At 50.2% G+C, this 26,910-nt stretch overlaps 5 protein-coding genes across 5 annotated transcripts; 3 read left to right on the top strand and 2 right to left on the bottom strand.

The window, feature by feature from the left end:
• The first annotated feature begins 1,173 nt into the window (after positions 1-1,173).
• Positions 1,174-3,316, top strand: GGI43DRAFT_127246 (translation initiation factor eIF5). The gene is made up of 2 exons (XM_083199120.1): positions 1,174-2,672; positions 2,744-3,316. The coding sequence occupies exons 1-2, from the start codon at positions 1,683-1,685 to the stop codon at positions 3,029-3,031; spliced, it is 1,278 nt and encodes a 425-aa protein (XP_083058114.1). The 5' UTR covers positions 1,174-1,682; the 3' UTR covers positions 3,032-3,316.
• Positions 3,317-3,435: 119 nt separating this feature from the next.
• Positions 3,436-6,342, bottom strand: GGI43DRAFT_127258 (THO complex subunit 1 transcription elongation factor-domain-containing protein). The gene is made up of 5 exons (XM_083199121.1): positions 5,927-6,342; positions 5,088-5,873; positions 4,865-5,020; positions 3,907-4,806; positions 3,436-3,834 (listed from the first exon to the last, which is right to left on the bottom strand). Exons 1-5 carry the CDS (start codon positions 6,206-6,208, stop codon positions 3,559-3,561), a joined length of 2,400 nt encoding a protein of 799 aa, XP_083058113.1. The 5' UTR covers positions 6,209-6,342; the 3' UTR covers positions 3,436-3,558.
• Positions 6,343-6,631: 289 nt separating this feature from the next.
• Positions 6,632-11,589, top strand: GGI43DRAFT_127219 (RNA helicase aquarius). The gene is made up of 4 exons (XM_083199119.1): positions 6,632-7,093; positions 7,160-7,260; positions 7,319-10,786; positions 10,863-11,589. Exons 1-4 carry the CDS (start codon positions 6,807-6,809, stop codon positions 11,321-11,323), a joined length of 4,317 nt encoding a protein of 1,438 aa, XP_083058112.1. The 5' UTR covers positions 6,632-6,806; the 3' UTR covers positions 11,324-11,589.
• Positions 11,590-14,923: 3,334 nt separating this feature from the next.
• On the top strand, positions 14,924-20,784 carry GGI43DRAFT_127108 (uncharacterized protein). The gene is made up of 4 exons (XM_083199118.1): positions 14,924-16,053; positions 16,147-19,863; positions 19,931-20,280; positions 20,344-20,784. The coding sequence occupies exons 1-4, from the start codon at positions 15,469-15,471 to the stop codon at positions 20,450-20,452; spliced, it is 4,761 nt and encodes a 1,586-aa protein (XP_083058111.1). The 5' UTR covers positions 14,924-15,468; the 3' UTR covers positions 20,453-20,784.
• A 713-nt stretch (positions 20,785-21,497) lies between these two features.
• On the bottom strand, positions 21,498-26,897 carry GGI43DRAFT_411773 (DNA-directed DNA polymerase alpha catalytic subunit POL1). The gene is made up of 5 exons (XM_083206753.1): positions 26,393-26,897; positions 26,225-26,328; positions 25,204-26,164; positions 23,851-25,139; positions 21,498-23,794 (listed from the first exon to the last, which is right to left on the bottom strand). Exons 1-5 carry the CDS (start codon positions 26,688-26,690, stop codon positions 22,046-22,048), a joined length of 4,401 nt encoding a protein of 1,466 aa, XP_083058110.1. The 5' UTR covers positions 26,691-26,897; the 3' UTR covers positions 21,498-22,045.
• Between the last annotated feature and the right edge of the window lie 13 nt (positions 26,898-26,910).

Here is a 26,910-nt window from a genome sequence, read left to right as displayed (position 1 = left end):
TTGGCTGGAAAAACAAATGTGTCCTTATGCACATGCACGGTTGAACTTAAAAACAAGATTTTCGTGCAAGGCTGCAGCAGTTCTGCTCATGGCAGATCCCTAAAAGCCCTTAAGCCCGAAAGCCGGCAACATGGACATTCCTTCGCTGTTTCGACAAACACCGAGGAAATACCATCATCCATCACATGGCTCTTCTCCATCTTCTCCATCTCCTCTTTGGCTCTCTGACTAATACATACAAACTATTCCTACTAGTCACTGTAGCAGCAGTGGTACTAGGCATCTGGTGGCGTGATGTTTAAAAATTAGAGCCCATGCATGCCTGGCTGCTATACTCTATTATGGGCTACTACTATTTTCCATGTGCGTTCAATTTGCTCACAGTCCAGTCGGCTCTCCGCACCAGACCCAGACCCTAGGGCACAGACAGGCATGAGCCGTATATTCCGTGCCAAGGTGTGCTGTAGCAAATGGCTCAAAGCAGCTTAGAACGCCGCCAATCTGACGCGCAATCCATTCGCAGCCGGACGTGCAGAGGCCATGGCAGATGCCGTGGCCAGTCCCAGCAGCCCATTCGAGCACACTTTTCGCTGGCATTGTCTCGGTGTATCCGGAGATATACCGGGCCCGTGTCGGCGGCGTATGCACGTATGCACGCACTACTAGCTGTTGCCTGCTGGGCTTGTCAAAGGTTCTGTAACTACGGCGCTAAAGAAGCCGAGGGCGAGCCATGGGGCGCTGAAGACGCCGCGAGTGTCCCTGCTGCCAGTTGCTGCGTTAGTGGATATGAACCCTTTTGTAGCGCATCTTGTTGCCGCGATGCACTAAAGTGTAAAATAGAAAAAAAGAAATTTTATGAAAAGCAAAAAAAAAATCCGCGCTTGCTGACAACTTTGCCCCCACCTGCATCTCGGCCTGATTCAAAATCCTAGTAGCCTCTTTATATTCTTTCACCTTCTTCTTTCTTTCTCTTCTTCCTTTTCCCCTCATCCAACTCGACTACTCCGTATCGACTCCGTCAGATACTGCATCTGCCAGAATCTCTGAGCTTCTCGATCACCGTAATCTGTTAGGCCTGCTGACTGTCTCGTCGGTCGCAGCGCACTTTTTTTTTTATAGCGATTTTATTCGCCTCAAAGCTGATCAATCAACCGCACTTAACCGCAGAGAATCTGTGATCTACATCATACGCCTTCTTCTGCTTTTTCATCAATCTCTCTAGATTGTCTGCTTCTACCAGCATTCTGCCCACTTAGCAGTCCATTGCCGGTACCTTGTTGTTTATGTATCAGCACGATTCCGCCACCGTATCCAGACGTTTCTTCACGCTGCAGTTATTTCGCATACCGCGGAAACCTAGCAGTCCCGATATCAGATCCGACGGTTGATATTAGCCTCGATTCCAGAGTTCATGCCTATCCCACTACAGTCGAGAATCTGTCCGGTCCTCCCTATGTTCAGTACGCATAATTGTTGAACTTCTTCAGTTCCCTTCGTCCACGACTCGCCCGCTATATCCAGCGTCAAAAAATCGTCTCACTACGCCTCGAGTCGCTTCATGCCGATATACTTCGTCACAACCGTAATTTCTTAGCCCACAAGCCCTCAAGACCTCGTCGTCACTTTAAAACACAAAATTCAAGAGATCATCTCCGAAAAACCCATTTTATACAACCGTCATCATGGCTCTCGTCAACGTTCGTCGCGATGTCAGCGATGCCTTCTACCGCTACAAGATGGAGCGCATCCAGACCAAGATTGAAGGCAAGGGTAACGGTATCAAGACCGTTGTCGTCAACTTGTCCAGCGTCGCCCAGTCTCTTGCTCGCCCAGGTTCCTATGTCATCAAGTACTTTGGTTTCGAGCTCGGTGCTCAGACCAACATTGACCCCAAGGACGACCGTTGGATCATCAACGGCGCCCACGATGCCGCCAAGCTGCAGGATCATCTCGATGGCTTCATCAACAAATTTGTCCTTTGCAAGAAATGCAAGAACCCTGAGACCGATGTCATCATCAAAGATGATCACATCATTCTCGATTGCAAGGCTTGCGGTCAACGCACTGATGTCGACCTCCGCTTGAAGCTTAGTGGATTTATCCTCAAGAATCAGCCCAAAAAGGGCAAGAAGGACAAGGCTGAGCGCCGAGCTGCCAAAAAGGCTAAGCAAAACGGCCACGCCAAAGAGAATGGCCACGGCAGTGGCGAAGATGGCTCCGAGCACGGCTCCAATGACACTGGCGAGAATGAGGCCGACGTCGGCAGTGATGACGAGTTCCAAAAGGTCCAGGCTGAGGCAACTACTGCTGCCAACGCCGATATCGAGGTCAAGGATGACGAATGGGCTGTCGACATGAGCGCGGAAGCCGTCAAGGCCCGCCAAGCACAGCTGCCCGGCGAGCTCAAGCAGAAGCTCAACATTGGCGGTGACGACGAAGACGAGGACGGCGAGGGTGGTGGCAACACCGTCTACGACGACCTTGGCAACTGGATTGTCCAGGAAGCTGAAGAAAAGGGTGGCGTTGACAAGGTCGACTCCATCAACATCTATGTCAAGGCCAAGGAGCTTGGCATCGAGAACAAGCACCGATCTGTTCTCGTTCTGGTGCAGACCGTCTTTGACAAGAACATTCTTGCTCAGATTCCCAAGCGCGCAAGCATGCTCAAACAGGTAGGCTATTCTGCCCTCATTTACTCTCTTTCATACAATTTTTTTCCTTGACTAACTCGTCTTTTTAATAGTTTGTTACATCTGAGAAGCACGAGAAGGCCCTGCTCGGTGGCACTGAGCGCCTCATCGGCACCCTCAGCAAGGAGCACCCTGATATGCTGCAGCAAGTCGCCAAGATTCTGCAGCTGTACTATGAGCATGACCTTGCCTCCGAGGAGGTCCTCATTCCCTGGGGCTCCAAGGCTAGCAAGAAGTACATCGACGTTGCTACTTCTCGCAAGGTCCGCAAGGCTGCTGAGCCCTTTATCAACTGGCTCAAGGAGGCTGAAGAGGAGGAATCCTCCGAAGATGACGAGTAAAATCGTCTCTGCCTCCTTTTTTGGAAGACTCGCTTTCGACATGCCCGTTGCTTTTTAGCATGTTATTTTTCTCCCATCATCTGCTAGATTGGAATTTCATGTATGGGAGGTAAGAATAGCTGGGTAGCTGTCGAGGGGTCGTTCTTGAAATAGCTCCTTTTGTTTTATATATACATATATACATGTATTGAGCTTGTGTGACAAAAATGGACCTTTAGCAATCTTGCTAGTTAGATTGCTCTTTTGAAATCGTACAGTCCACTCATTTCTTACTCTCTGCATATGATGTGTGATGTGTTTACATGTGCCATCGGTGATTTATTTGTTTGTATACATGCTATATGACCAATGTAATTTGGTATCCTGCTTCTGACTCCCTGGGTATTTCTTCAAACCCAACTTCCCAGCACTGTTTAATAATACACTCATATTGAAAAACCAAAAAACAAAGCTTATATCCCATGTGAAGCCCATGCCGTCATTATAAATCAAGAAGTGAAAAAAGTCTGTATGCGGCTGTTTATGCCTTACTCCTCATCCTCATCGCCGTCTGCGGACGGTGCATCCTCCATATTTGCATCGTCGTTAGCTGGGGTCTCAGCCTCATCTTCATCTTCGTCCTCGGCTTTTTCTGCGTAGATGTACTCCCCAACGCTGGTGGCTGTTTCTTCGAGGTTGTCGTTGTCGGCAATCACGGTGTCGAATAACTCATTCGTCTTGGACTCATCAAAGTCTTCGTCAGAGGAAGATTTAATGAAAATGTAGCGGGCTGAAAAGTCCATGTCCTTGGCGAATTGGGCGGCCTAGTAACATATATGTAAGTGACTGATTAGACAAGGCAGAGAAATAATTTCTCTCTTCTTTTCTTTACTTACCTCGACATCAAGCTCAATGATGGGCACTTTGCCAACATCAACAACAGCTTCGACAGCCTTGCTGCTGGTGCCGTAGTCCACTCCATCACGAGTGGTATACTCGACCAATCGATCACCGTCTCGCAACTGATTAAACTCTTGGGCTTTGACGAAATGATAGGTTTTGCCATTGACTTCTCCGTCCTCAGGCTCGCGCACAGCATGACGCACCACAGGCGCGAATACCCCCTTATGCAGATCCATGAGTTTGGCCTTTAGCGATGAGATGTCGATGCCAGATGACGCGGACAAGATGATGGAGTCGCGATTTTTGGGCATGTCGTCCTCGCTTGCGGTTGGCTCGGCATCCTCCTCGTCTTCATCCCCTTCAACATCGTCCTCAAAGATGAGGTTAATCTTCTTCGGGTCATCGAGCTTATCAAAGGCCGCTAGCTTGAATCTTGACGCTATCCTCAAGGCCCGCCAGCTCTTACTCGCCTTGCCCGCAACGGCCGCAGCTTTAGACTCGCTATTGGTCGGCATCTCAATCTCAAAGTCGTCGTCTGCGATTTTGGTCTTGAACGCATCTAGCTCGGGCAGCTGGTACCGCTCTGAATCTTTCAGCTTATCCAAAGCCGAGGACTCGTCCTCGTTTGCTAGAAAATCGAGAGGTACGGCGTTGAGGGGGTTTGGTCGCAGCCGCTTGCTAGTTGCCATGCGCTGGGCGGCTTCCTTTGCCTCGACGAAGCCTTGGGCTGATACTGGGTCGCGCTGGATGGGCGGGCAACTGGCCATCTTCCAAAAGACCCAGTTCTTGTCCCTAGCTAGCACTGTTTCTACCATGCGAAAAAAGTATGGCCCATCAGCGCCCTGCTTGAGATAGTCTGATATCACCTTTTTTATGTCGGTAGCCCATTTCGTCTAGAGAAGAAAAGTAAGTATGTGAGTATCGACTATCGTCAGGGTAGAAATCTCTTACGTTTTCTTCATTCAGTTGGTCAGGATAAATAACAGATTTGTTAGATACGTTGATGTTGGTTCGTTTCTCCCTCTCTTCCTTTGATAGTGACAGGAGAAAGTCTGTGATGATGAGAGCCTGAACAAGAACGTGTCGCCGGAAAGAGAGATCGCTAATCTGTATTGGATTTTACTGTTAGATGTTTGCTATTGAGGGTATACAGGGTGGTTATTGAGATACGTGCCTCAAGCTGGAACAAGTCCTTGCTCGTAAGATACTTAGGATTAAACGCCTCTGGAAGCGTCTCGGTTCCATCGTCATCCCTCTTTCTCTTGAGAGTTCGTTTGAGATTCTCCATGGACTTTGATGTATACAAGCTGTCGTCATGGATCGCTTGGAAAGCCTTGATTGTTGATTCCAGGCTGCTCTTGAACTTTGTAAAATTGGTTACGTCAAACAACTTCAAGGGTTGGCTGAAGCTTTCCTGTAAGGACCAGAACAGAGGGTAGAGTGTATCAGAATCCAACGCTTTATTTGAATCCTGAGCTCCGTTCTTTGCACCGGCTTTAGGCGCGCCCGAATCCTTTGGCGTTTCGGCTTGAGCATCAACTTCCATTTTGTTGTCATCATCTTCTGGTGTTTCAAAAGACGTCACGTTCTCAACATGATATTCTCCTCGTAGATTGACGGAGCTCCTGTCTCCTAGAGGGAAGCTCTGAAACATAAAGATGAATACTCGTCCACAGAATGCCGTGTCCTCAGCGCGAGAGAGTCTTCGTAGCAGCTCGTTGCAACTTCGAAGAATAACAAGATTCTTCTGTTTAAAGTGCTTAGCAGTAATGCGCTCTCGTCTTGATTCAAGGAAGTCGAATATTATGCGGCATCCCGCAATCGTCTGGCTGTCGAGAAGCTCCTCTACGAGCCAAAACAGAAGAGCAGGGTCGCATTGGCCATCATCGGAGAGTATCGATAGAATATCCAGCAAATTCCACATCCGCACAAATTTGGGGCTATCAATTGACGTTGTCGCCTTCATGGATTAGTGTCTGGAGGGGTTCGAACAGAGGTTGTTTGTCGGCTTACGATTAGCTTGCTGAAGGAATCGCGAGCCGCGGTTTCGACGACGGCGAACTGTCGAGATCTGAGCGAATCTTGGGGCGCATTGCTTTCCGTGCCCGCGATGTTGGAGCGGGTAAGCGAAGAGGAAACTCGGTCAAAGATGTTGGCAAAGTCGGATTTCGAGAGAGCAGGCTCGATTGTCGTTGTCTCTTTCGCTGCAGAGGCTTCGTCGAGCAGCTCATTCAGAAGCTCCCCGAACGCGCTTACGGCTGAGACGCCTGGGTTCTCGATATCGAGGGCCGGCATGGTGGAAAATTAGATTTCAAACGCCAAAGCGAGGCCCAAGTCAACCCGTGTCGAGTCGCCGACACGGATGGCTGGTTCGCCACTGTGTGAGCGTGACTGTTGAAAGGGAGCGAAGCCGAAATTAGTCGAGATTAAGGGTCGTAAATTTGGGTGTGGATAGATTTGGCAGAGGCGATATTGCGAGGGTCGCGTTGCCAGCGGATAATCGTCTGTAAAAGAAGGTGTTGTAGAGTCGCGAATTGTTTGATGGCGAGGCGAGAAGGCTGAGACTAGAGAGAGATGCCCGCATGGTTCCATGCTGCTGCAGGTACACGAGTCAGCCGCAAGCGTTGCATGGACAAGGCGGTACTAGCTGTCCAAAGATACTTGATAAGATGTAGCTCGCCGTGCCACTGCCGCTCAGTGGGTCTGCAGCTCGCGCAAGGCTGAAATTTTATGCACAGGGAACGTTGCCAGGCGTGGACGCAACTTCGGCTGCGCATGAATGCCCACCTCGTCCCGGAAAAGAGCTTCTCCTGCAACATACAGTCGGTTTATCAGCCCTTGGGACGCCTGGCCGGATATTTACAGCAGCCCATGACGCGACTGCAGCTTCACAATGCCTAACGCGAAGCGATCCAAAGGCACCGGCGCTGGCAGAGCAGCAGCGACACGTCCGCCGCCAAAGGACACCACGGATGGCCGTCCTACGCCAGCAGAGGTGGAGGAGCAGGAGCACCAGTTTGTGCAGATTGCACGGAAGCATTGGCTGAAGCCCGGCAAGAAGACTGCCAAGGTCAAGGTCAAGAATGACGTGGTCAAGCAGGGCATTTGGGATGTTCTAGAGCAGGATGGCTTCTCATATAAGCTGCTGCTGCTGTTGGAGAGCTTACAGACGCTAGAGAAGTATGGCTCCCTTTGAAATTAGGTGATATTAAACTGTTTTGGAGCTGTTCTAACGCGTTGAAATAGCTACCTGTGGCCTGGATATTCTGAAGAGTCGTCCAACCACCATGTCCTCATTTTAGCTTTGATATGCAACGTCAAGAGGCGTGAGCACCTCGAAACATGGAGTAAGTTTGATTGGTCTACCAAGTTGAAGCTGTATCTGACATGAGAGCGAAATAATAGAAATTTTCGAGGAGAGACCCGACGATTTTTCGTCCCTATTCCGCCGTATCCTATCGATGACTCTCGACCGGACATTGTCTACGACCTTACGAACGCACCTCCTCTGCTTCCTCATCTATGCCTTCCAGAGCCTCGATTGTACCATTGTGAGAAAGGAATGTGCTCCTTTGGTATCAATTGGCATTTGGCATAACCTGTCCACCGAGAAGCACCAAGAGGCCCATCTCGACTCCTCGCCACATCTCAGAAAAGCTTGGAGAGCTGCCCAAAAGCGATATGATGCGGCAGATGAGGCTACCAAGGCGCGGCTACGGTTCGAGCGTTCATGGCTGTACACTCTTATCCTTGATTTTATCAACCAACTGTACGACGAGAATAGCCAGTCAGACCAGACACTTCTCTACTGCGAACGATTTACCGAGTTTATATCGGATTTGCAGAGCCAACTTCCCACTCGGCGATACGTCAACTCCTTGGTCCAAGATTTACATCTCATTCCTTTGATGAGACTATCTCCGCTATATAACGACGTGTCCAGCGCTCTGCTGCGTGATCTTCACGCTCTTCTCTCTCACTATACATTCTTTGCTATTGATGACCAGACTGGCATTCAGTTAAGCCGATCAGAGGCCTTTGACAGACACTGCTCATTGCTGGGCAAGCTTCAGCGGATTGCTTTAAAACACTTCAAGGATAAGCTTACTATCCTGGCACTGTCAAATTACGGCGCAGTTGATAAGCGAGAAGAGTTGATATCACATCTTGAGCCTCTTACCGATGACGAGTTGCTTGAGCTGGTGAATCTTTTGGACCTCAGATCCGCATATCCCGAGAGTCTCAACGTGACCATTGATCGCAAGTTTCTCATCGAGTTTCTCCTGACTATCTTTGAGCGGAAGAAGACCTTCCAAGAGGTTGCCCAGAGAATAAGCTTGGTCCCAAGCGAAGACACTTTGTTTGATGAAGGCTTTCAACGGGCAGATTCCTACGATGGCTCACATCCTCTAGCCCTCCCAAAGCTGAATCTCCAATATCTTTCAATAGGCGATTTTCTTTGGAGAGCACTAATACTATACCGCTGCGAGTCCTTCTATGGGATTCGCAAGGATATCGAGGCTGCGCTGCGTCGTCTTCGACCAGAAAGCAGGCGGCCTGGTGAAACCCACTTTGCGGGTTTCTCAAAAATGGCGATGCCGATTGCCAAGCCGACAATACTGGAGGTCGTCCCTGCTCTTGTCGGAGACGATAAGCCGTCTATAATTCGGGCTGAAGTAACCTTTGAAGTGAAGCGGTTAGGAGATGGTGTGCGTAGAGAGTGGGACACACTTCGCCCAGGCGATGTCGTCTTTTTGCTAGCCGTCCAGCCCCCTCCATCTGGCCAAGGAGTAGCCAATGGCAGGTCAACCCAATCAGAAGCTGACAAAGCTGGCGTCCTGGCGGTACGAACTGCCGAAGTCGTTCAGATCACGGACGACAGAGGCCATCACACTAGGGAACGGGGAGAGCGCCTGGATCCGAAACGACGTATCCAGCTCAGGCTAGATTCGGCAACATATGCGCATGATGCTGAGCAAGCTGCGGCGGGTAAGCCCGATGTCTATGCCGGCATTAACTTGCTGCTCAGACGGAACAAGAGGGAAAACAATTTCAAGCCTGTTTTGGACGCCATCCGCACCCTTGTCTTATCCGAAATGCCACTGCCTTCATGGCTTCATGAAGTGTTTCTGGGCTATGGCGACCCAGCCGGCGCTCACTACAAGAACCTGCCCAATAGGCTCAAGACGATCGACTACAGAGACACATTTTTGGGCTGGCAGCATCTAGTTGAAAGCTTACCTGGAAAGACAGTTGAGCCGGGTTATGATGTTTCCGGCAGTTTTGGGCCGCCATATGTCCTTGAAGCTGTCGATAAAGTAGAAGAGCCTCAGGGCGGCAAGCCATCCAAGAAGCGACGGCGCGACTTGGAACCGACACTGCTATCAGAGGTAGAAACTCTCAAGGTTTCCACCTACAAGCCTCCCAACAATGGTCCTTATCCCTTCGATGCGCCGAAGCAAAATGCTGTGAGGTTTACTCCGGCTCAAATCGAGGCCATCATGTCTGGATCTCAACCTGGGCTGACCGTCGTCGTCGGACCCCCTGGTACAGGCAAGACAGACGTTGCTACACAAATCATCAACAACATCTATCACAACTTTCCGAACCAAAAGACACTACTTATCGCACACAGCAACCAGGCTCTCAACCAACTCTTTTCTAAAATCATTGCCCTAGATATCGATGAGAGACACCTGTTACGTCTCGGTCATGGCGAGGAAGATTTGGACACTGAAGGCAGCTTCAGCAAGTACGGCCGCGTCGAGTCCTTTTTGGACAACCGAGACAGATTTCTGTTTGAAGTTAAGAAGCTGGCAGAAAGCTTGGGGGCCCCAGGAGCGCACGAAAACTCGGCTGAAACTGCAGGGTATTTCAACGTTGCTTATGTAGAGCCGGCTTGGGCCAAGTTTCTTCTGGCAGCAGAGTCGGACGCCTCTAGCGCATCTGACATTGTGCAGCATTTCCCCTTTCACTCTTATTTTGCTGATGCTCCTCAGCCCCTATTCCCGCAAGAAGCAGACCGAGCTCAAGTCTTGGACATTGCTCAGGGCTGTTACCGTCACATCTCGAAAATATTTTCTGAGCTGGCAGACATCCGGCCCTTTGAGATTCTGAGACGTGAGAAGGACAAGGCTAACTATCTCCTCACTAATGAGGCTCGCATTGTTGCAATGACGACTACCCATGCGGCAATCAGGAGAGGTGAGATTGCAGCACTTGGCTTTCACTATGACAACATCGTCATGGAGGAAGCGGCGCAAATCACTGAGATAGAAACGTTTATTCCCCTTGCAATGCAAAAACCTGTCGATGGGCAGTTACCGCTGCAACGAGTCGTACTGTGCGGGGACCATTTCCAAAACTCACCGGTCATCCAGAGCTTGGCGTTCCGACACTATGCCAACCTGGAGCAGTCGCTATTCTCACGACTAGTCCGGCTGGGCGTGCCCACGGTGACTTTGGATCAACAAGGTCGTGCTCGACCATCCATCGCCAAGCTGTACGAGTGGCGATACCCCAAGCTCGACAGTCTTCCCGATGTACAGACCAACCCAGAGTTCTTGCGGGCGAATGCTGGCTTCAAATACGACTTCCAGTTCATCAACGTCCCTGACTACAAGGGCAGGGGTGAAGCGGAACCGACGCCGCACTTTATTCAGAATCTTGGTGAAGCTGAATATGCAGTGGCCATTTACCAGTACATGCGGCTCCTTGGATACCCAGCTGAGAAGATTAGCATACTCACGACATATGCTGGTCAAAAGGCTCTGGTGAGAGATGTGCTCAACCACCGATGTGCTTCGAGCCCCATTTTTGGTCTGCCCAAGGCCGTTGCTACAGTCGACAAATACCAGGGAGAACAAAATGATTGTGAGTTTTTACCTTCTTTCTTTCGTCTTGTGCCGCTATGGTATTAGGGATAATCAAAAGCTAATAGAGTTTCTAGATATCATTCTTTCTCTGACTCGCACATCACGAGTGGGCTATCTTCGTGACGTCCGTCGTATGACTGTGGCCTTTTCTCGCGCCAGACTTGGACTTTACGTTCTTGGACGCCGAGAAGTGTTTGAAGCCTGCCCTGAGCTCCGGCCAGCTTTTGACGTGCTTTTGCAGCGTCCGGATAAATTGATGCTAGTGACAGGAGAGCTATACGGAGCTGAACGGCAAAACATAGAAGAAGACGGCCCAGTGGAGGGTGAAGTCGCTATGGAGGGTGTTGAGCACATCGGACAGTATGTGTTTGAGATGACGCAAACCAAAATAAACCAGCTACAGGCAGAACAAGGCCTGCTGATGGATACAACTGACGAGGCGGGCGAAGAGGGACAGGGAGGATATTACGATGAGGAAGAAGACAGGGCTTTAGAACCAGACATTCTCGAAGTCCGAGAAGGAGAGGCGAATTAGAGATTGCAGTTTTCAGGGACGTGGAATCACACCAACTTGAATGGAAGAGGGAAGAAGTAATAAAGGGAAAAGGGACATTTAGTGACGTTAAAGGATGTAACAAAGAAATGAGCCATGATATTGTATTTTGTTATTTTATTTTATTTTTGGCTGAAAGGAGCTTTTACCATTTTTCATATATCAAATATACTTTTAGACAATGGTAAGCCGAAACGAGCGTGTCTGAACTTTTGGGTTGTTGGAGATTCATGCACATGTGATTACATGGGGGGCGAGACAAAGGTGCGTCATTGGAGGCGGGTGATCTGCGACTTGCAGATTGTGTATGGTACGTAGCAAACCTTCTCTCTCTCTCTCTCTCTTTTGGGCTTGTATGGAGAGTATTTGACTGTTTCATATGACTCAGAGGTTCAGCTTGTTCCGCATGAAAAAAAAAATGGAGGAGAAGAAAGATTGGAGGATGAATAGTGCTGTTCTCCGAGTACGAGTGAGAAGCGCAATTGATGATAGGATGGATCTTTTTTCCCCCCAGCCACTCGGGCTTTATGTGTTCATCAATGTACTGTTTACCGGGTTAATCTTACACAATAAACTGTCAAGGATCATGTGCAAATATGAAAAGGAACATCTTTGCGGTTTGTATCAATCAATACGGTACATTCCTTCATACCGGAACGTCGGCCACAGTGCCGCATCGCCTCGCATCGTCATCAGCAGCGGCGCTTGCCGGCTTGACTTTTGGAGCAACGGATATCTTGACGGAAAGTAATCCAGGGTTTCTCGGATTGAAATCAGGTGATGATGAATGGCTGCCTCTCGTAGTTTTTTTAAGTGATACATGGCGCAGATGGCTTTGTGATGCTGAGTTTAGGTGATACTATTCCACGGGTATGTCTTTAGGTAGTAGTTCTCAGCTACAAACTGTATCAAACCCTTGGAATCATAGTACTTCGTACTTGGATTTCACAGCATAAGCGGCTTCAGTCCAGGGCTATTGTCCCAACTGATTCTAACTTTGGCGTCTATAACAAGAGGCTTCTCGGAATATCAAGAATATAGTGGATTGCTGTTAAATAGTTGAAGCAGTAGAGACAGTAGAGGCAGTAGAAAGATACAAACACATCAATGTGCCTGTAAATTCGCGACTTTTGCTAGGGATGGGATGCTGGATAAAGAAGCTGGAAACAATATACATTGCAAGACAGTGCCGCAGGCTGGGAGTTTTCGCACAGGGCCGATTTGGTAGGGAAGAAAAGGCCGCTAAAAACTCCTAGCCCGGGTTTGGGGAAACAATCGTCTCTCTCTAATTTTTTTTTTTAGCTGATATAGTCACGCCCGGGGTGTAATTTAAGCAACTTTTTTTTTTCTGTTTGCTCCCTCGCATGTGGTGAAATGAAGGTGGCTATTTTTTTTTTTTTAGCGGGCGACTACATAGAACGATAGCCGGCTAACGAGGTCACTCTACCGTATGCGGGCCCTTGCAATTTCTTTTTAGTATTGTGTACTCCATAATCTAGATATCGATATCGAATAGACAATTCAGTTGATGATGGTTGGCTCATCCAAGGGATTTCAGAAGCTGCGTTTGAAGCTCTTGAGTACCTATTATTCGACTTTACTGGTAGTTGATAAGGCAATTGTGTGTGAAGATTATGCCCATTGCCAGGTGGTATCTCTGTAAGGTACCTATTAGAGACGGGACAAGCCATCTTGTTTGCAAAGTATCTGATTGTAATCTGGCCAAAGAACAACAATCGGCTATTCTCTTCTTTCTCCTCTGCTTTCTTCTCAACAATGAAATCGCCTCATCAAAACAAAAAAGCATACGGCACAGCTACTGTGGCTGATGGCGGGGGTTCATCAGAGCTTTCCAGGTACCAGGTACTAATAACCTCTCTTTCAGCCACAACTACGTGCAACGCCAGCTTTGATTTTGCTTTGAGCGGTGCCCGTCGGTATGCCCGCCGGTAGGAGTAAACTCGGTATTGATGCTGTAATTTTTACTCTTCTTTTCTTTTCTTTCTCTTACCTATTAGTATTTCAAAAATATTTACCCCTCTTTTAAACCATCTGCTTCCAGTGGCGCTGGCACAGGATGAGAATGTGGTTAGCATGCTTCTGCGTAGCGAGGGTATCAGGCAGCATTGCAAAAGCCGCCATTATGGGGCACCCCAGGATTTCTCGTTGTAAAGCGGTCATGCATTGTGAGCTATTGCATGATTATTCATCCGTGCTTCTCTCTTGTCTATGAGGTTGCTCAGTGGTCCGGTTCATGTGGCTCAGCTAGTTCGGAGTTTAGATGTCTACTCATCAAGACCGAGAGTGGCATATATGGAGATAGGAAGTAAAAATTCGCCGCCGCTGCAGGAACTCTATATGGCAGCATCCTAGGACTTTCTAAGTATGGAGTAATGGCATAAAACCAGAGCAAATTCAACCCCGACTTGACTCATAGTTGCTATGACTCCCAACAAGGTGTTTTTGATGCTTTGGAGAGTATCACATGCTAAGCTTTGTTTGTGCCTTGTGGCGGCGTGGTCTTCTGTGGGCCATCAACGCCACGCAAAGAAACGAACAATTTGTGTTGTGACGTGAGAAACAAAGATAGTTCTGTCCTACATCGTCATGAATTGTTCAAAGCTTGAAATCTCTTTTTGATATAGTTTCCATGCCTTTGATGCTTTGACGCTTGATGCTTGATGCTTGTCAAGGCACCTACCTAGTAGTAGGTACATGTACTTATCGGAACTAGGAGCCCAGTGGACTAGGGTTGATACTGGGTTGACGTAAAAGTCACGTGTTGATAACGCCAACTACATGTCTAACTGCACTACAGAGGATCTAGCATGAAGGAAGATTGCAGCTGAAGGGTGCTTGAGATGACATCTTGATGCCAGTAACAGTGAAGGAGAGAGAAATAAACAATGGCTGCATCATGGAACTGGCGGGACCTGGCAGTGAACACGAGCAGCAAGCGCAGGGAACGGTAGTGAGGTGATACTACTGGCTCAGAGTTTCTGACCTGCGTCAAAGATCCATAGGGCATATCCACCATTTTCTCTCATTTCCCCCGGTGATACGAAGCAGGAGAACAAACGGCCGCGTGTTGGCTCTGTTTGCTCACGGCAAAGGGAAAAGAAAAGCCACAGTGGATCTTCCAAAATAGAAACCTACAAAGTAAAGACACAAGATACAAAATGCGAGAAACAAGGCTCTGTCTGATGCAGCGCATTTGATAAATAGACAGGCGGGGGACTGCGTGCTCTTATTAGGCTGTTGTTCTCAACTCTCGCCCACTTTCACAACGTGTTGGCGCATAATCGGTGCAACTGCCAAAGTATAAAACTCTCACTTGTTTACAGCTTGGGGGAAACCGACACTCCCCGCCGGGAAAAGAAAGAGACACGATCCCTAGTAAGTGCTGCGTCTTGCAGACTGTGCTGCGTGTGCAAAAGCTAATTGGAACTCCAGCCGTCAAATTGGCCTCCCAACAGCCGCTGTATACGTACAAAAATATTAGCGGCGTGCAGGGAAAGAAAGTCTGGGCAGCCGTTTAGCGCCACCCCTCCTTTTAGCGGCGTTCTTGGCCACTGCCCCTTCCCGCCCACATCCTGTATTCCTGCTGCCCAAAATTTTCTTGCTTGGACCTCCTCTCCAACCTTCATCACCCCAACCACGAGAGCAGTGCGGTGGATTTTATTCTTCTCGCCTGGCCTTTTTTCTCTCCTCACCAGCATTGGGATTATCTTCTGTGGCCTCGGTAGCAGAAGATTCAATTCCCTGCTCATTCTTTGACGCCACCCCGCGGGATCGTAGCCAAGTCTGCGATCGTTTCCCCCACCGGTCGGCCTCATCTCCTCGCCGCTTCGTTTTCGACCATCGACCGAGCCAGTCGTTGTCGAACGAGCCGAATCAATATCCTCTCTTCTCGAGCGTTCTTGGTCTTTTCGACGAGAACAATCCCAGAGAGCAAGTGAAGGATCGCTGAGTCGATTCTGAACACCACCCGGAAAAAAAAGGGAAAAAAAAGTCGTCCCGGCTTTCTTTTTTTTTTTTCCGTACCCTTCGCTTTTTTTTTCCGCCCCGCCAACGAAAACACCATCAAGCCTTTCGTTTTCTCGCATCGCGAACCACCCGCTCCCCATATGACGTCGCCTGCGAATCAGCAGAACCCCATCCCGGCGACCACCACCAACGCTCCTACGGCAACTTCATATGCCTCCGCAGCAGGTGCGCCAAAGAAGCCCGCTCAGGCGCCTGTAGTTGCGCCCGGCTCGAACGCCCCCCTGGTAGTTGGCTCAGCTGCCTCGACGGCACAGAATGCCAAAGCTGCCTCATCTCCTTCTCCAGTAAACGGCAAACAGGCCGCGGCCCCCGTCGCTCGCGGCAGCACTCTCAACGGCTCTGCGCCCGACCATCTTCGAAAAGGCTCCGTCACCATGGCTGCCAACGGCCCCAGCGGCTTCGTCCCCAACGGCGGCTCCATTGGCGCCGCCAAGTCTGCCATTCAGTTTGGCTACGACTCCCCTGCCATGGGCCACAGCACTCCTCACGTTGGCCACTCGGCTCCTATCCCAGTTCCTGAGGGTAACAGCCACCACCGAGTTCCCTCTCCTGCTCACTCTCCTGCGCCAATTCCCCAGCCCTCTGCTAGCGGTGGCCGACCTCCGTCCAGCCTGCAGCAGCCCACTAACCAGATGACTTTTGGTAGCCTTGGAAGTGACGGTGATGTAAGTGCTTTGTTCTTCTCCCCACGTCAGCCTTCTTTCAGCCTTCTTTTTAGACCTTGGTCATCGCATACTGACATGCGAATGCTCTTCCAGCGCCATATGAGACAAGGCTCTGTGCCCCCCAACCAGAACCTGGCATCTCAACCCAATTCACACTTCCGTCGCGAGTCTGGCCATTCTGTGCAGAGCGACAGCAGCCGTGGCAACTTCAACCCTCAGAACAACCGAAACCGTAACTCGTTCAACCCCCATGCTGCTCAGTTCAACAACAACCACCAGATGGGCTACCCTCCCAACAACCAGTTCCGACCTGGCCCTGCCCAGAACCGTGGCATGCCTCCTGCTTTCCAGCCGAATCGACCCTACCCGAACTCGCCGCAGCCCATGACCCGAAGCCCTGCTCTGGTGCCCTCTCTGCCTGGCACCCCGAGCATGACAAGCGCCACGATGCCACCGCCCAACTTGCCCATGGGAACTCCTCCTCAATACCACTACCCGCCACCAATGGCGCCTCAGCATCAGCAACAAGTACAGTACCCCCTTCCTGCAGTCACCAAAGTGCATTTTTCCAAGCCCAACTATAAAAAAACAAAAGGCCGTCGTGAGCACGACAGGTCGTTTCAGACGGGACGCCCTTTGGACCCCGCGCGTGAACCATATTCCAGCGACGTTCTGCAGCAGCAACAGCAGCAGCAGCATCAACGCCGCTTCGGTGACCATGGCCAACGTGCAGATACAATGCGGCGCACCCACGACAAGAACAATATGCGTCCAGTTTCTAGTGGAATTCAACAGGACTCACCCTCTTCCCCCAACCCTATGTTTAACAGTCTCCCCCCAAATCACCCACCTTCACTTGACCTATCTCCTGAAAACGGAGGATTTGAACGCTTGCTAACTTGGAAGAATCAGACGTACGGATTCCCCCCGCAGCAGATGAACCAATATGGCCAGCCCATGACTGTGCCATACGGCTACAACATGCCTTACATGGGACCTCCCCAGCCCAACGCTCAGCCATTCAACCAGCCTTTCGTACCTCCTTTCCACCAACAGAGCCACAGCATGTCTCGATCGCCCTCGCAGCCTGAGCGAACTCCCAGCGCCAGCCAGCCGAGCCAGCCCGCCATTGTGTCATCTAACCCAGGTGCCCTCAACGCCCAGCCAAAGGGTGGAAGCCCCTTTGCCCCCCGCCAAAGGAAGAGCGCCGCAATTCAAATTAAAAATCTTGCCGGTGAGGTTGTTGATACTTCGGCTTTCAAGCAGCCAGCTTCTCCTTCGCCTAGCATCAGTCAGACCAAGACTCCTCCCGTTGCCTCAACCCCAACTCCCCCGCAAAAGCCTGACACACCCACCCACTCTCGTACAGACAGCCACTCTGTAAACAGGTCAGCCAAGGAGATTCAAGAGGAGCTCAAGGCAAAGATCATGCTGGCTACCCAGAAGCAGCAACTCGCGTCCAAGGAGGAAGAAGAGAAGAAGGAAAGCGAGGCTCCCAAGTCTGAACCCAAGCCTGAGGCCACACCTGAAGTCAAGCCTGAGATCAAGGCAGAGCCCGCCGAACCCAAGGTCGAGGCCAAGGCTGAGGAAACCAAGGCCGAAGAGCCCAAGGTGGAGGAACCCAAGGTTGAAGAGGCCAAGGTTGAAGAGCCAGCCAAGAAGCCTGAGGAACCCAAGCCTGAGGAACCCAAGCCTGAGCCCCAGCCCAAGGTTGAGGAGGCCAAGGTCGAAGTGTCCAAGGTTGAAGAGCCCAAGGTTGAAGAGCCCAAGGTTGAGGAGCCCAAGGTTGAGGAGCCCAAGGTTGAAGAGCCTGCCAAGACTGAGACCGAAGACGAGGAGCTTGAGCGAATTATTGCCGAGATGGAGGCAGCCGAAGCCAAGCGTGAAGCAGAGGAGGCAGAGCACAAGAAGAAGAGAGACGCCGAGAAGGCTGCAGCCAAGGTCCTGGAAGAGAAGAATGCCAAGTCCAATGCTGAGGAGCAGGACCGCAAACTTCGAGAACAGGAACGAGAGATGGAGAGACTCGAAGAGGAGAAGGAGAAGCGACGAGAAGCCGCTGAAGCTTCTGGCAAGACTCTCTCCTTTACTGAAGCACTTGCTCAGGCTCGTAGCGGAAAGACCGAGGAGCCTGCTGGCGCCGACTCAGTTGCCGATAAGCTGGGCGACCTGAGCCTTGGAGACAAGTCTGCTGAGGCTGCTGGCCCCAAGGAGAAGCGAGTTGTCAAGCCTGCTGCTCTGAACCTGGCACCCATCAAGACCGGCGCCGTGGAACCCCCTCAGCCCAGCGCCGCTCTCCAGTCATTGAAATCTGCTCGCTTCCTTGCAGTCATGAACCAGGATATCTACCCCGAAGGAATCAAGTCTCCCAACCCAGCCCTCAACGCTGCCGTGGCGAAGAAGGGCAAGACCTTCAAGTACGACGCCGCTTTCATGCTCCAGTTCCAAAAGGTCTTTACAGAACAGCCCTCACTGCAGTTCCACCAGCAGATTAAGCAGCTGATTGGCGATGGCGATGGCGGCCGATCTGCATCGCGAGGCCAGACCCCCAGCTCAGCCAGACAGGGATCTCGCGGTGGAGGTGGCTTCCCTGGCGGCTCTTTTGGCGTTCCTGCAGGACGCACTCTGCCTCCCGGAACCACATCAGCCGACCGCATGGCTATTGCCAGCGGCGCCCTGCCAAGGCCTCAGGTCAACCCGATGGCATCCTTCCAGCGCCCTGGCTCTGGATTCCCCGGATCATCTGCCATGTCTCGCACTTCTTCTCAGAACATGCGCAATATGCCCAACTCTCCCCGCCAGTCCAGCCGGTCTACTCGTGGTAGCCGACGCAACGACAACGCTGCCAAGGAAGCGCAGGCTGCTAAGACCATGCCTCTCACTGCTGGCCAGGAGCTCAAGCCCATCGCTGTTACTGCCTCGGGATGGAAGCCCACTAGTATCGGAGCCAAGCCTGGTGCTGCAGCTCCTGGCCAGGGCGGCCAGCACATGGAGCCAGAATTGGTTCAGCGAAAGGTCAAGGCCGCTCTCAACAAGATGACCCCTGAGAACTTTGACCGCATTGCAGACCAGATCTTGCTTATTGCCTCGCAGTCAAAGGATGAATCTGATGGACGGACACTGCGCCAGGTCATCCAGCTTACCTTTGAGAAGGCTACTGATGAAGCTCACTGGGCATCTATGTACGCCAAGTTCTGCAAGCGCATGCTTGAGACTATGAGCCCTGAAATTCGTGACGAGAACATCAAGGACAAGAATGGCCAGGTTGTTAGCGGCGGTAACCTCTTCCGCAAGTATCTCCTGAACCGATGCCAGGAGGAGTTTGAGCGTGGCTGGACAACCAACCTGCCAGAAGCGCCAGAGGGCGCCGAAGATGCCGACAAGAAGACTGCCGATGCCAAGCCTACGGAGGCTGCTCTCTTGTCTGACGAATACTACGCCGCCGCCGCCGCTAAGCGACGAGGCCTTGGTCTCGTTCAGTTCATCGGAGAACTGTTCAAGCTGGGCATGCTTACAGAGCGTATCATGCACGAGTGTGTTCGCAAGCTTGTCGACTACCAGGGTCTGCCAGACGAGGCTGAAGTCGAGTCTCTGTGCAAGCTGCTTCGCACTATTGGTGCTAACCTTGACGAAACCAAGGGTCGTCCTTTGGTAGACGCCTACTTCCAGCGCATCCAGGGCATGGTTGACATGCCTGAGCTGCAGAGCCGTATCAAGTTCATGCTCATGGACATTATTGATCTTCGAAAAGCCCGCTGGGTCTCGAAGGAGGCTAACAAGGGCCCCAAGACCTTGGATGAGGTTCGCGCTGAGGTGAGTTTATATTTCTATCCAACCCCCATCTTCTCCCATATACAATGTACTAATCAAATTGAATTAGGCCGAAGCTGCTCAAGCTGCCAAGGCTCAGGAAGCCGCACGAAGCAACCAGCGAGGTCCTGGCGGTGGCCGACCTCCCGTTGGTCGCGGCGATGCTCGCAACTTTTCTGGAGGCTTCCAGCAGCAGACTAGCAACCAGGTTGGCATGGACGACCTGAGACGTCTGAAGGGTTCATCCATCAACAGAGCATCAAGCTCAAATGTCACCCTGGGTCCCGCATCCATGCTCTCCTCTCGTAGCAACAGTGGAAGACGTTTCGGACCCGGTGGCGCTCTTGGCCGTTCTGGTGATGATTCCAACAGCTCTTCACGCGCCGGAACTCCTGGCCCAACAAGCTCTAATGCGTTCAGGTAAGCAGCCCCCCTTTCCTCCCTTCATTCCCCAATTCCAATTCAATACTAATATTCATCCAGCTTGCTTGCTACCATGGACGGAGACCACCCGGCCTCCCCTCCTTCTGCTGGACCCTCGCCTCTTATGTCTAAGGCTGTCCCTGCCACTGACAAGAAGGACAATGAATAAAAAAAGTTTTCTTTATTCTCGGTGTCTCTGCATTTTGGGGAGGGAAATAGACTAAAGGCGGGGTTGTGTTTTTTTTTTCTTGCATTTACAAGGCTTTTATGCAACGTTTCACTAAAAGTTTGAGCACGCATTTTACTCGCGATACCTTTTGCCCCATAGATCATTTGACCATAACGGGTGGACAGATGTTGCCTCCCCCAAGAGGAGGGGAGAGGAACTTGTTTTTCTTTCTCTTTTTCTTTCCCCTTTTCTATCGTCTTCGGACTAGGGAATTCATCATGATTTTTTTTATTCATGAATTGTGTTTATAGCTTCTTCTAATGTCCCCTTTTGTGTGCTCCAATCTTTAATACTGAGTGGCTCGGAGTTGAAAAACAAAAGGGACACGCGAGTTAATGTCATCATCGCCTGGCGTAAAGGATCACGCCTGGGAGAAAATTTACGGATGCAATACCCACCCTGTTGGTTTGGGAGGGAGAATTCGGCAATACAAGATGGATGACCATGCCCTACGTCGAGACGTATGAGAAAGGAGAAAATTAGGGAATGCTTGATGCTAAGAAGTTCAACGATATTTTTTTTCTTTTAGCATGAAGTCAAGATACTGAATGTGGCAAGACAATTGAATGGCTACCACTTGTTTTGACCACCATGGATGTTGTATTTACGACAGGATGGGAGAGGAAATGGAAGGGAGAAGGATAGGCAAATCAGGAACAGATATGGGGATGGTTTTTACAAAGGAGGGAGGGTGGGAAAAGGAAGGTCTTGATATCTGATATTTACTCCTTTCTGTTGCCTTTTTCATTTCTCTTGGTCTCTTGTTTCCTCTTTCTTGTAAATCTGTTTTCTCCCACAATGTGCTGTATACTTTGTTGATATACACGTGCATTGACTGGCTGATTGGTTGACTTGGCTTTTTGACTTTGCCGCTGGTTTCCTTTTCTTTTTGGGAAGTTGGAGTTTTTTCACCCCACGTATATGATGAAGTCTTCCTTCCTCCTTTCTTCTCACGTTTATTTATCCAAGTGAGAGATTGTGTGGGTATATGAGGAAATGAGAGTGGGTGGGGAGTGGGAATAGGGGGGAAAGCAAAAATTGGGATTTGTTTTTTAAGAGTTTAGTAGATGGAAATAATTAAATGTTTTCATGTATATGAAATGAATGCTTTCTAGTGATGTAAAAAGATGTGCTTTGAAATGCCATAATTATTTTGAGAAATCTTGTGTCTGGTATGAGTAAACTCCTAAGATGAAAATATCTTGTATATAGCACTTGGAAGCTCTTTATTGTAACTATAATTTTATAAACATATTTCTCTCTTTCTTTTTAATCATGGATTACAGATTTTTCTTCCATCTTATTAAATGCAACATCCTAAAAAAGTCTCCATCAAACTCCCAAAAACGCCATTCCATCTCTCATGCAGCATAAGTAGGCTTGTTCCCCTTCTTTTCTTTGAAACAAAAACCGTCTTCGCATGCCATGCTAAGATATGCCTGGCTTCTCACACCAAAAACCAAATTACAAGTGTATAAAACATTCCGTCATGAATATATTTTCCCCAAATACAGTTCTCTTCTTCGCTCCCTCTCATGAGGCAGCAGCAGCAGCAGCAGCAAACATCTTGCTGAATCCAAGCTTCGCAAACAGCGTGTCCATGGCAACCCACTGTCTACCGCACTTATCCAGGTACTTATCCACAGCAGTCTTGACCGTCGTGAATCGCACGCGGTTGTGCTCTGCCAAAGCTCGGATCTTCTCTCGCTCTTGCAACGAAATCTCATTCGTTGTATCAGCCGCTCTAATCTTGGCCTTTTCTACATCCCACAGGCTAGCAAAGTACACCAACTGGTTGTAAATGGCCTTTTCGGTGTACTCGTAATGCATGGTGCCGTTACAGTCTCGTGCCAGACCCTTGGGGCCTAAGCAGCAGGTACCGTAGACGCTCATCTGACGAGTTCGATTGCCGCACTGGGGATCGTTGCAAACAAGCCAACCCTCGTAGTATTGGGACGTCTGGAGACGCACTGCATGCTCTACCTGTGCTACGATTGAGAGTGTAGGGATGACTGCGCCGCAGCCCGGGCAGGTGACACCAGACGCGGTGATGCGATCAGGGGAGCCCATGAGGCCTTCAAACACTGTTGAAGCCTTGCACTTTCGGCAGCGTAGAGACAGTCGCTTGCAGTCAACAAAGCGGACTTCGTCAGGAATCTGAGATTCGAGGGGGTGAATCTCGAGATCGTCACTTGAGCTGTTTTGCTGCGTCTGGGTAGAGCTATATCGGCGGACGTCCAAGCCCAGCTGTTCAGCAAGCTGAGACGTGGAGGTGCCCGCAATATTGGCACATAGACGCTCGACAGGCGGGAAAATTTGTTTAGCTATATACCAATCCACATCGGGCTGCAGATTGGGATCGGCCTTGAGGTCTGGCGGAGCATAGGCTCGCTTTGGCGCAGGTTCAGAGCTTTTGCTGGTACCAGTGACAATGTAGGAAATAACATCGCCCTTGCGCACAGTTTTACCCCTAGCAAGATCGCGGAGAGCAACCTGTACTTGAGGCATGGAGTCGGCGTTGGGATATTCCTTGGGGCCCTTTCCGAGCTGCGTGTAAATGGTATATTTCGGCACTGGGATAGTAAACTCCCTCATTTTGGTAGCGGTTTCTCGTAGGTATTCATGGATGCGAGCCACGGCAACCTCGATATCATCACCAGACAAGATCTCGTCAAGCAAATGCTTGGAGACTTCCTTGGAAAGAGCGCAGTATTCACGACGCTTCATATCCAGACCTTTCACTTCCATCTTCTCGATGAATTTGCCGTCCTTTTCAATCAAGTTGATAGCAGCGTATTTCTTCTTGGCTTGTAGCAGAATACGACGGAAAACATTGTCGATATCAATCTCCAGCAGCCTGTACTGTTCGTTGACGGCCTTCTTGAACTCGTTGCCGACCTTGAAAGCGTCTGCAACGTTATCCACGTTGGCATTGATCATGACGGAGTCAGTGTCACCATAAATGACTTGCAGAGACTTGCTCTCGGCAAGATCCTTGGTGCTGCGAAGAATTTCTCGACCCTTGTGCGTAGTCAAAATAGCCAGGGGACGAGCATAGAAACGAGACTTGGTGTATCCCAAACAACCGTACATAGAGTTGGCTGTCAGCTTCAAGGCCAGCTGTTTAATATCCCAAGTAGCAAGCTGCTCGGGTGTGGCCTTCTTATCCTTCATTAGACTCTTCACTTGACGACGACGACTGACGAGCGTGGCAATGAGTCTAGGGAGAATACCCTGGTCCTGATTAACAGGGACCTCGGGAACGGCATCATCATCTTCGACCTGGAAGCAAGTGTCAGTTAATGATTAGCGTGTCAACAACTTCGAAATCAACTTACCGATGCTGTTCTATCCACCGTGGTGAAGCAAATGTTGTACTCCTGGATAATAGAAGGATACAGAGAGTTAAAGTCCATGACAAGCACAAACTTGTCATAAAGACCCTTTTCTGGCTCAAAGACGAGACCACCCTTGTACTTGTCCTTCTTCTTGCCCTCACCAGCCTCTTCATCGTTTTCTTCTTCAGCCTTCTGTCGTCCTTTGAATGTCTGCTTGTCAGGACAAATGTACTTGTTGCGGTAGAATTCGTGAAGGAGAATGTATTCGTTTCGCTCAGCGCGTGTTCCAGTCAAGGTACGAGCCCAAGAGTTACCGGCCAAATTTGTCAAGACTTTGGTAAGAGGAAGCAGCTGCACGCTGACAGCCAATGCAGCAATGTAGTGTGTATCAGCTTCCATATGGGTCACGTAGTCCATGAGGCCCTGGCTCTCCTTGGCCCAAGTGTTGAGGGCAACTTCGTTGTCAACGTCACGACGACGATTGTCACCTGTGAGATACAAGCTGCACATTTCCGTCAAGCTCCATGTCTGACACTTGAACATGGCAGATTTTCCTGCGTCGTTGGCAAGATCGCAGAGCAACCGACCGGCCATGACCTGGCGTTCGGCAAACACGTTACCACCGACCTTGCCGATAGCAGACGGCCACTGGGATCGCCGCAGTCTTCCAAGTCTTGACCACTGGTGAGTTTTCTTCTCAAACAGACGATTCAGCAGTACGCTGTAATCGACACCTTCCAGCTGGTGACCAAGAATGACATCAGGATCTGCCACATCGACTTGGGCCAAGAAGAAGCTTAACACATCCGACTCTTGCTTCTTTAAAACAACGAGACCTCTATTTCGCTTCTTTACCAGTGTGTCGAAGCCCATGGGGAAAGCTTGCCCATGAGGTCGAATGACGGTAAATGTTCTGCACGGAAGTTTCTCAGCGGGAGTTGTATCGCTCAAAAGCACCTTGTCGTAGATTCGGGCACTGATAGCAAGGACCTCTTGCTTATTCTCCTTTGCATTGAATGCTGTTCGGAGAGCAATGCTCATTAGCGTCAGGGGGGGCATTTCCATATTATCAGAATCGGGAATGGCAGACACCATGTCAGGGTGTTCAGCTAGAACCTCAAGCTTGCAGTGAGAGGCATTCTTGATAGCACCAAAGTCAGCATCTTGAATCTTCAGCCAGCACGGGCCCATGATGTTCTTCCAGAGAACAAACTGCTCAAACAGAGCAGTGTTGGCTCCAAATACATGAGAAAAGGTCTCTCCCTTTGCATCCATGTTGAGTGCAGGTTCTGTGAAAGGCAGGTTAATAGACTGCTAATTGGTCAGGAGGGTGCTATTGGTCTTAAGACATACTTGTGTAAGGATATAAGAGCTTCATGTAGTCTGTTTCCTTGGGGATATCCTGCAGCTCAAACGCATATTTGCGCTCACACTTTTTGATCTTGTACATGCCGACGTTCATCTTGGTCATGATTTCGTCAACCTCGTTATAGACATCGCCCATGTCGATATCTTCGCCAGTTTCTTCACCACCTCGAACGCGCTGTTGGCGGGGTAAAAAGTAGAGCTTCCGCAAGATATTGTCAACCTTGACGAAGCAGCTGACGTATGAGCGAGTCTTTTTGTTCAGCACTTTTCCAAAGAGACATAGACTGCCGTTGACTTCGGTGTAGTCAGTCCAGAAGAAGTTTAGGGATCCATCGGCTTCAATAGCGTCGTTGTGGTCGATCTTGCCGATACCTCTAGATTCTGACAGAGGGGAGCTAACGACGTTGAGCTTTTCTGTGAGTTCGTTCCAAGATGTTGGATCAACAGAAGTGTCGGCAACCTTGACCGGGGAGGACTGTGGCTCTTCCTTAATGATTTTCTTCACAGGCCGTGAGCCTGCCATGTTGACACTGGCAACCTTGACGGCGCCAGCATGAGCAATCTCCATCATGTCGTCATCGTCGTCACTTTGTGGCTCCTGTTTTATCTGAGCTTTGCGTTGGGCGACTTTGGCAGCGGGTGAAGATGGTGCTGGGTCACTCATGGGCATATCGGCGGTGCTCATGGGCTCGTCATCGATCAAGGGTACAAGGCCGTCATCATCGTCAAAGCTCGCAGGTGCTGGTGATGGCGAGGGCAATCGTATGTTAACTCGCTTTTGCTTCTTAGAGCTAGGTTCTGGTGCAGGTGATAGCTCTCGAGGCCTGCGTCGCTCGCCACCTGATCGTTCGACTTTGGAAGATCTTGGAGCGGGAGCTGGGACGTTGGCATCCACCTCTCCCAGCAGATCGGCAAGAAAGTCGTCGTCCGCCTTGGTTTTGACAACCTGCAATTATTGGTAAGCTATCCGCTCGGGTTATCGATATGTTGGATCGATGTCTTGTACCTTGGGCTTGGGCTGGGCTTTGCCAGCGCCTTTGGTAAAGTATTCGCTGATGCTGCGGTCGTTGGCATCCCGCTTGGCCTGCTCTTCCTGGAGACTCTTTTTGGCTGCCGGTTGGTATTAGCATCATTAAAGCAAGCCAAGATATTGAACATCGTTACTGCTACTCACATGCTTTGCTCGGCCTCCCACGAGCAGGCAGTCCACCTTCTCCCTCGCTGTCTGATTCGTACTGCCGTACTCTGTCCCAGTCCTCTCGTCCATCGTCGGCATAACCCTCGCCATTGTCGTCAACCACAAAGTCGTCTTGGTTCAGTCGTTCCCGCACAATCTTCTTGTATCCAGCTTCGTCAACCTCATCGTAGAGATTGTCCGCATCTTCTACCTGGTAGCTCTCGAATGCCTTCTTGCCCGCTTGGCGCAGGGCCTTGAGCTCGGCGAGCTTTGCCCGGCGATCGACCTTTGGCATGGTGGAGTGATTATCTCCCGGGTATCATGAATGAATGGCTAGAATTGAGAGTTAAAATGCAGACATCAGGCAAGGCCTCTCGCTTTGCGCTGATGAAGAGAGGCGGGGACTCGGGCTTTTGGCGAGGCTTCAGTTGATTTGTGAAGTACATCCCACATGCCCTGGCTGCCAATTAATACAAACCTGCAGTAAACGCGTCTTTACGCGTGGGTCGCGTTGT

The sequence above is a fragment of the Trichoderma evansii genome, assembly GCF_050947405.1.
Source record: "Trichoderma evansii strain SZMC 28006 chromosome Unknown GGI43scaffold_18, whole genome shotgun sequence".
Lineage (NCBI taxonomy): Eukaryota > Fungi > Ascomycota > Sordariomycetes > Hypocreales > Hypocreaceae > Trichoderma > Trichoderma evansii.
The sequence above is the reverse complement of the archived record's forward strand: the minus strand, read 5'-3'. Positions and strand labels throughout refer to the sequence as shown.

What these genes read in the sequence shown, in the direction of transcription:
- GGI43DRAFT_127246 (XM_083199120.1), top strand. Translation starts at nt 1,683, where the DNA reads ATGGCTCTCGTCAACGTTCGTCGCGATGTCAGCGATGCCTTCTACCGC. An exon ending in GCGCAAGCATGCTCAAACAG is followed by an intron (nt 2,673 to 2,743) that starts GTAGGCTATTCT and finishes TCTTTTTAATAG; the next exon opens with TTTGTTACATCTGAGAAGCA.
- GGI43DRAFT_127258 (XM_083199121.1), bottom strand. Translation starts at nt 6,208, where the DNA reads ATGCCGGCCCTCGATATCGAGAACCCAGGCGTCTCAGCCGTAAGCGCG. An exon ending in AGGACTTGTTCCAGCTTGAG is followed by an intron (nt 5,021 to 5,087) that starts GCACGTATCTCA and finishes AATCCAATACAG; the next exon opens with ATTAGCGATCTCTCTTTCCG. An exon ending in ACCAACTGAATGAAGAAAAC is followed by an intron (nt 4,807 to 4,864) that starts GTAAGAGATTTC and finishes TTTCTTCTCTAG; the next exon opens with ACGAAATGGGCTACCGACAT.
- GGI43DRAFT_127219 (XM_083199119.1), top strand. Translation starts at nt 6,807, where the DNA reads ATGCCTAACGCGAAGCGATCCAAAGGCACCGGCGCTGGCAGAGCAGCA. An exon ending in AGCTTACAGACGCTAGAGAA is followed by an intron (nt 7,094 to 7,159) that starts GTATGGCTCCCT and finishes GCGTTGAAATAG; the next exon opens with CTACCTGTGGCCTGGATATT. An exon ending in CCAGGGAGAACAAAATGATT is followed by an intron (nt 10,787 to 10,862) that starts GTGAGTTTTTAC and finishes TAGAGTTTCTAG; the next exon opens with ATATCATTCTTTCTCTGACT.
- GGI43DRAFT_127108 (XM_083199118.1), top strand. Translation starts at nt 15,469, where the DNA reads ATGACGTCGCCTGCGAATCAGCAGAACCCCATCCCGGCGACCACCACC. An exon ending in TGGATGAGGTTCGCGCTGAG is followed by an intron (nt 19,864 to 19,930) that starts GTGAGTTTATAT and finishes AAATTGAATTAG; the next exon opens with GCCGAAGCTGCTCAAGCTGC. An exon ending in ACAAGCTCTAATGCGTTCAG is followed by an intron (nt 20,281 to 20,343) that starts GTAAGCAGCCCC and finishes ATATTCATCCAG; the next exon opens with CTTGCTTGCTACCATGGACG.
- GGI43DRAFT_411773 (XM_083206753.1), bottom strand. Translation starts at nt 26,690, where the DNA reads ATGCCAAAGGTCGATCGCCGGGCAAAGCTCGCCGAGCTCAAGGCCCTG. An exon ending in AAGCCCAGCCCAAGCCCAAG is followed by an intron (nt 26,165 to 26,224) that starts GTACAAGACATC and finishes CAATAATTGCAG; the next exon opens with GTTGTCAAAACCAAGGCGGA. An exon ending in GCTCTTATATCCTTACACAA is followed by an intron (nt 25,140 to 25,203) that starts GTATGTCTTAAG and finishes TGCCTTTCACAG; the next exon opens with AACCTGCACTCAACATGGAT.